General features: G+C 37.4%; 2 protein-coding genes across 2 annotated transcripts in view; both read left to right on the top strand.

The window, feature by feature from the left end:
- Nucleotides 1-889, top strand: part of cox8a (cytochrome c oxidase subunit 8A) — a gene marked incomplete at its 5' end in the record, with an annotated part of 1,934 nt that extends 1,045 nt beyond the window's left edge. Inside the window, 1 exon segment of the mRNA XM_014013698.1 lies at nucleotides 560-889. Coding sequence (XP_013869152.1) covers nucleotides 560-655 — 96 coding nt within the window. The 3' untranslated portion in view covers nucleotides 656-889.
- Nucleotides 890-2,273: 1,384 nt separating this feature from the next.
- On the top strand, nucleotides 2,274-6,325 carry LOC106521223 (glucosamine-6-phosphate isomerase 2; the record flags this gene model as incomplete). Its single annotated transcript, XM_014013696.1, is given in 6 exon segments — nucleotides 2,274-2,664; nucleotides 2,736-2,837; nucleotides 2,971-3,153; nucleotides 3,240-3,424; nucleotides 3,746-3,920; nucleotides 5,405-6,325. Coding segments are annotated over 6 exon segments (828 nt in total). The 3' UTR covers nucleotides 5,464-6,325.
- Nucleotides 6,326-7,471: the final 1,146 nt, after the last annotated feature.

The raw sequence follows: 7,471 nt of genomic DNA, 5'->3' as shown, positions 1-7,471 counted from the left end.
ATATATATGGACACTTAATTTATGAGTGTAATGTGTTATCAAAACTTCTTTAGTGTATTAACAACAAGATAGTTTTCTTCTTTTCCTTTTATTTTATCATTAAATTAAACAGGAATAATTTCTGTGACTCATTAAATCGAGCAGTTTGGACAGAAATAAACAGCCAATTACTGGAACAATAACTACCTGAGAATACCACATCCAGGTTCAAAAGTCCCACTTTAGTTTAACTTTAAAACAAGGACCTCAGATATTTTGCCTTTTGTGGCCACTAGAGGGCACAGTTTCATAAAAATACAGCAAAAATATCTTAAAGAATCAAAAATAAATTTAACAAAACAACGACAAAAAGTCTTGTTGCCATTTAATTAGCTTTTAATCACTGGGATTGGCCAACTAGCCACAGATATGGAAACAAGAAGTTGCTGTTTTATCATTTGTCTTGTGAGAACTTACCTGCTGATTGTGTTAGATGTACTGAGAGATCAAAACATGTTTTGTTTAGCGTCGATTCTCTGAATCTGCTGATAAAATATCCTCCATCTTGCTGTCTGTCCAGGAGAGTACGATCGTGATGGCCATCTTTGCCCTCACTTTCCTGGGACCATCTGGATGGATCCTGTCCCACCTGGACGACTACAAGAATCATAAATAAAATCCTCCAGTGTCTCCGTCTCGTCCCGGGACCATCAACCGTAATGATCCGTCACAGAGAAGAACCGGGATCAAGTTTTGTCTTCTCGCTTCTACCTCTGTAACAGTTCAACTTATCCCTGTTGCAGCTTTTCTTCAAACGATGACTCTGAAACATTGGATACTTTGAAAATTATTTTGTACATCTTCCTCGTGAGGAATGTGTTACAGAATTAAAATTTAAACCTTAAAGATTTCACTGTTTGGTTTCTATTTTTGCTGAAATTTGTCTTATTTTGAAAATTTTAGGGTAGCTGTGTAGCCTTAAAGCTTAAGATTTGCAGGATTTTGAAGGTGATGTCATTGGTTTCTAAATATTCAGAACCAGTTGCAAAGATTACTTAAAAATAAAACTGTTTCTGGTTTGAATGAAGGAGCGCTTACAGAATTATTTTTATAGCAGATTAATACAAAGCATTTGTTTTCTTCATGCTGGAAAAAACCAATCTGAAGATGATTTCAAAGATTTGACAGAATTACCCCAGGTGACGGTTCTACCTTTGTTCTTCATGATAGGGCTGAAGTCTATTTTAAATATAAAAACAAAAATTATATAGTAGGATAAACTCTGAACTCAGTGAATGTTTAAACAGTTTTTCTCAACTGTGAAGGCTTTAAAGGGAGAAGCGATACACAATCTTAAAACTTGCCAATGCTCAGTTTGCTGCAGATTAACAGTCCTATCCAATACTGACCTCTGATTGTTGCAACAGTGATAAAAATAATCAGATTCTTTTACATGCAAAACTGATAAATCCCTCTGAACAAAGGTCCTTGTTGGGAAATGTTTTCTGTTGAATCTTTGTACATTTAAAAGCTAAATAGAGGCAAATTAGTCGTTAAAAAAGGCATAATGGCTGTAAAAGATGTTTTCCCTTAAATTGCATTTCACTGATGGAACAATAATCATCCAAACATAACAAAATGGATTTAAAAAGTATTAAAAAATGGAGAAACTTAAGTTAAATTAAATTCTAACCATCCTTTAACTCAGTAGTTCCCAAACTTTTTATTTTCTTATCCACAAAATATCCATGGCAAAAAAAAAATATTACTGGTCTGAGTACATGAACTTCCTTAATAACCCTAAAAACACAGGATTTTTGGCAATATAAACAGCTTGTACACAAATATAAATACTTATTTTTACTTATTTTGTGTTTTGTAATAATTACAGGGAAAATATTACATCAGCAATTATTTTATTACCCTTTCAATTGATTTCTGGAGATTATCCAAGGTGCTTCATGACCCATAATTGGGTCCCAAGCCCAACTTTGGGAACCAAAGTGCAGTGGTTCCCAAACTTTTCAGCTTTTGACCCACAAAATAACAGTAGCAGAGACCTGAGCCCCCAGCTATTTTTGGATGATAAACATTTGTATCAGGTCAACTAAACATGGGCATAGTAACAATATTTTTTATACTACATTTATCATTTTAAATATACTAACCTCACTCCTTTGTAACAACTAAGGCAAAAAATGTAATTAATTCAGAAAATCTTTTCAGGACCCAACTTTGGGAAACACTGCTTTAACTGATTGTAACACTTTTTGACCTTCGCGGACTTCCATACATCCTGCTTTGACGTCACGTGACCGGTTGTTGATCATGTGATTGAAAAGCGGAGTTCTCTGACAAAACAGGAGCTGTTACCAGAAAATCTCAGTCGTTTTTGTTCGGAGTTACTTTTTTAACAACTAAAACGTAACTTTTAAACTAAACTGCGGACGAAATATAAAGTTTGAAACGTTACAAAGTCGCGCGTGCTAGCATTAGCATAAAGAAATCCCTTTTTTTTCTTGATACTTTTTCAGTTGTTTTGTTAGAAATATTTCAGCACGATGAGGTTGGTGATTCTGGACGACTATGACCTGGCCAGTGAATGGGCCGCTAAATACATCCGGAACCGGATCGTCCAGTTCAACCCGTCCGCAGACAGATACTTTACTCTGGGTTTACCCACAGGTGAGCTCTGGTTCTGTTTATTGTTTAAAAGAAAAAAAAAAAATTAAAAATAAGTTTGTGTTTTCTTTCAGGCAGCACTCCTTACGGCTGTTACAAGAAATTAATAGAGTTTCACAAAAGTGGAGATCTGAGCTTTAAATATGTGAAAACCTTCAACATGGATGAATATGTTGGTGAGTTTGACTTTTAGTTTCTGTGATATTAACATTTTGAACTTACTGAAATCTCACACATTCAACAACAAGTGTTGATGAATATGTAGATTTAAGGAGTGTTTGGTGTAGTCACCAGGTTTTGGTCCTGCAGGTTTGCCTCGAGCTCATCCGGAGAGCTATCACTCCTACATGTGGAACAATTTCTTCAAGCACATCGACATCGACCCGGCCAACGCTCACCTCCTGGACGGGAACACCGAGGACCTGGAGGCCGAGTGCCGGGCGTTCGAGCAGAAGATCGCCGAGGCCGGGGGGATCGAGCTGTTCGTCGGCGGTGAGGCGGTTTCCGCGAGCGTTTCTCGGACGCTCGAGTCCGATTTCCACACCCTGACCTTTTGTGGGACGTTTGTGTGTCCGCAGGAATCGGTCCTGATGGTCACATAGCGTTCAACGAGCCCGGCTCCAGTCTCGTGTCCAGGACCAGAGTGAAAACGCTGGCGAAGGACACCATTCTGGCCAACGCTCGCTTCTTTGGCAACGACCTCACCAAGGTTCCCACCATGGCTCTGACGGTGGGGGTGGGAACTGTCATGGACGCCAAGGAGGTCAGATTTATCTCTGAATTAACTCTAAATGCAGCCCTCGTCGTAATATTTTCCTTTCAAAGCAGCCAGATATCCCTGTAATCTTTTAAAGTGGCCTTGATCTTTGTAAGAAACTCAATCCAAAAACAGTCCTCTGAAATGGTCACGAGGACCTAAACTCAGGAAGCAAAGTCCAACAAAACGTCTTAAACTATTGATCAAAACCACTTCAAAAGATAAAGTCCAGCTGCTTGGAGGGACGGAGAGAAACCAGGACTGGAATAAAAGCTGAATTCCAGCAGGAACAGGAAGTGACCTCACTGACTGGCGCTCTCCCTTCAGGTGATGATTCTGATCACAGGAGCCCACAAAGCCTTCGCTCTGTACAAAGCCATCGAGGAGGGGGTCAACCACATGTGGACGGTGTCCGCCTTCCAGCAGCACCCCCGCACCATCTTCATCTGCGACGAGGACGCCACGCTGGAGCTCCGGGTCAAAACCGTCAAATACTTCAAAGGTACGAGCGGCGCCTGGGGGGGGAGGAGCTTATTCAGGGGCGGAATGATGTCATCGTTTTCCTGTTCTGTACAACCCAAGCACAGCTGTGTGATTTGTGCTGTTTTTATCGTTCTTTCATGAAAAGTTCAGCTCATTCAGGAGAGGATGGATGCCATGTTTGGTTTTTACATTTTTTTATTGTTTTTATTTTAAATATTTTACTTTTTTTTTTAAAAAAATCAACCACAGAAGTTCTCTTCAGTTCCTTTAAAAATATTTTGTTCTGTTTTTTTCTTCTTGTTACAGATATCCTGTTATTTCAACTTTTTCTGCATTTAGCTTTTAGATAGCCTTTTGCTATATTTTAACTTAAAGCTAACCTTTTGCAGCTTTTAGGTTCTAACTTGTTACTTTTAGYTGCCAGCTAGCTTTTTGATACTTACAGCATAGAGTTAGCCTTGTTCTATTTTCTTCTTTCCTTTTCTCACTTTTAGCTTCTGTTTGGCCTTTTGCTACTTTAACCTATTCTTTGCCATTTTTATCTTTAAGGTAATATTTTGCTGCTTTTAATCTWTCTTTGCTGTTTTTAGCTTTATGCTAATAATCTGCTGCCTTTAACTAATGTTATGCTACTTTTAGTAACTAGTTGGTCTTGTTAGTTATAAGTCGTAGCCTTTTGCTACTTTTTAGATTCTAGCTAACCTTTTTTTTACTTTTAGCCTTTTTTACTTTAGCCACTTTAGCTTCTGCCTGGCCTATTTTAGCTGTCCTTTGCTGTTTTTAGCTTTATTGAATATTTTGATGCATTTAGCTTCTAATTAGTCTTGTTCTTTTTAGTGCATAGCTAACATGTTGCTACTTATAGCTATGAGTTAGCCTCACTTTGAGTAGCGTTTGATATTTTTAGCTTTCAGCTAATATTTTCCTGCTTTTAGATGTTCTTGTTATTTTTAACTCTTAGCTATTTTGCTACTTTTTAGCTTCTGTCTAGCCTTTTGCTAGTTTTAACTATCCTTTGCTATTTTTAGCTTTAAGCTAATCCTTTGCTGCTTTTAACTAATCATTTGCTTCTTTTAGCTTCTAGATAGTCTTGTTAGTTTGAACTCCTAGCTAGCCTTTTGCTACTTTTTAGCTTCTATATAGCCTTTTGTTACTTTGACTATTCTTTGCCTTTTAGCTTTAAGCTGAAATTTTGCTGCTTTTAACAAATTTCTTGCCACTTTTGGCTTCTGGTTGGTCTTGTTGCTTGTAACTTCTGCTAGCCTTTTGCTAATTTTTATATTCTAGCTAGCCTTTTGCTACTTTTTGTTGCTTTTAGCTACCCTTTTTGCTCACTTCGTTGTGCAGCTTTTATTTAGTGTTCTGTATCTTTTAGCTTGTTTTTATTTCTTCAGCTAATCTTAGCATTCACATCACATTTTAGCCGTGCATTTTCTCAGAGCTGTTTGAAGTCTGCAGAAGTTGTGGACCTGATATGATTTRTTGTTGTTGTTGTTGTTTTAGGTTTGATGCATGTTCACAACAAGCTGGTGGACCCGGTTCTGAGCATGAAGAACCAGTGAATCGGAGCCGGTTTATCTGAGGAGCTGTGGAGCCAGAGTTTGATTGATTGTTACTTTTCTTTTTATCTGCCTTCATTGTTGCCATCAGGCTGTTACAGATTGYTACTGCGAGCTCTCAGCTCAGGTTTGTGTTTGAGACGTTCTCACGAAGCCGGTTGTTTCTTTTTACGACTCTGTGTTCAGGRTTTAACCAGAAGAAGAAAACCGTTCTCATCCAGGCTTCCTGAAGTTATTTTAAAGGACTGAAGGAGGGAAACGCAGCCAAAGTTGACCTTTGAAAGTTCTTCATTGAGCCTGGAGAACTGTTGATCAAGATCACTTTGTTAAAAAGATACAAAACAGTCGAGCTGCTTAGGAGGAAAACAAAGAAACGACTGAATCAGATCAGTTTAAAATAAATTTATCCTCAACTTATGACGATCTGAAGGGAAAAAAGGGATTTCTGTTTATTCTTAATTTACTGACTTGTGTTTGTTCTCAGCGGCGTTGGTTCTGTCCGCCTCAGAGTGATGATCCTTTAACTTTTCTTACAGAACAGGATGTCAGTCAGTTTCACAATCTAAGGAGAAACTGAACATTTTTGTAACAAGAGATTAAAAATAAGCTGAGTCATGAGAATCGCCCCCACCACGTCTGCAAATTTATATTTCCAGCGTAAATATTTCTACTTCTTTGGTTGCGGTTACATTCCCTCCCTGTTTTGTTACGTTTATGACTCCCACGTTGGAGTTGTTTTTTTTGCTCATTCATGTACTGTAGTCACTTTTGATCGTGAGTTAGGAATGAAATGTCTTTGCTAACGATGTTTTTGATCGTTGTTTTCTGTCAGATATACAAAATAAAAGTGAACAGAATCAAGAAAGTGTCTGTTTAATGGAATAAATTATATGTTTTATAGATTTACTTCCTATTTTTCTGGGTGTTGCATTAATGCAGTTTTCCCACAGTCAATCCAAAACATAATTTCTTTTTTTTTTTTAAACTTGGACCTCTTCATCACTTTGTATATTTGCTGTAATAATGTGTCTGAAGTGCTGGAAGAAGGAACAGAATCACTTTGTTGATAAAAAATATTTATATTTTCAGTGTTTTCTTTAAAGATGGAGCTAAAATGCCTCTTCTTCACAGTTTGTGTTTCCTGCTGCAGTCGGAGGCGGAGCCACCAGATGGTGTCATCTCATCACTCTGAGCTTCTGACTCCAGTAAGTTCTGTCGTCCTGGAGGCGACAGCGCAGTTTTACAGTTGAACACATGAGAAGAAGACCCCCAGGTGTCACACCTGTAACACCTGGAGGTCAGAGCAGATCTCTGTTTGCGTTTCATCACATCTGAGTTTCCTGCTGCTGATTGAAAACCTCTCCTTTAAACGCTGAGGATGACTTCCCTTAAAACCGCAACGACCTGATTGAATCTGATGACAGATGTGTGAAGGTCTTTTTGGTGCAAAAATGCTTGTGCTTTGAAAAACAATTTGCGCACTTTTGTTACACAAAGCACATTTTTTTTGCACCAAATAAATAAAAAAATAAATAAATAAAAATTCTTCTGAAATGTTTTTCATTTTCTGATTATTATAAAAGCAGCCATCAGAACATGGGTTTAATCTCATAGGTTATAATTATTGAACTTAGGCCATATTTTTCCCTCCCGCATTCATTATGTTTTTGTGTGTTGTATATTTTCACCTGCATTGACGATGTGTTTGATTTTCAATTTTAAAATTTTTCTTGATGTTTTCAATTTTTCGTTGCTTATGTTTAATTATGTTTTTCTGTTTCATCTTATTCTTTCCACCATTTTTATACTGTTAATGATTGTACATCACCTTGTGAATATATTTCTGTGAAAGGCTATTTATAAATAAAACAGAGGGTAAAATTAAGTATTGAACACGTCACCATTTTTCTCAGTACATATATTACTAGAGGCGCTAATGACATGAAATTTTCACCAGATGTTGGTAACAACCCAAGTGATCCATACATACAAAGAAATCAAACCATAAATG

This window comes from Austrofundulus limnaeus, unplaced genomic scaffold, assembly GCF_001266775.1.
Source record: "Austrofundulus limnaeus strain Quisiro unplaced genomic scaffold, Austrofundulus_limnaeus-1.0 Scaffold105, whole genome shotgun sequence".
Taxonomy (NCBI): domain Eukaryota; kingdom Metazoa; phylum Chordata; class Actinopteri; order Cyprinodontiformes; family Rivulidae; genus Austrofundulus; species Austrofundulus limnaeus.
The sequence above is the reverse complement of the archived record's forward strand: the minus strand, read 5'-3'. Positions and strand labels throughout refer to the sequence as shown.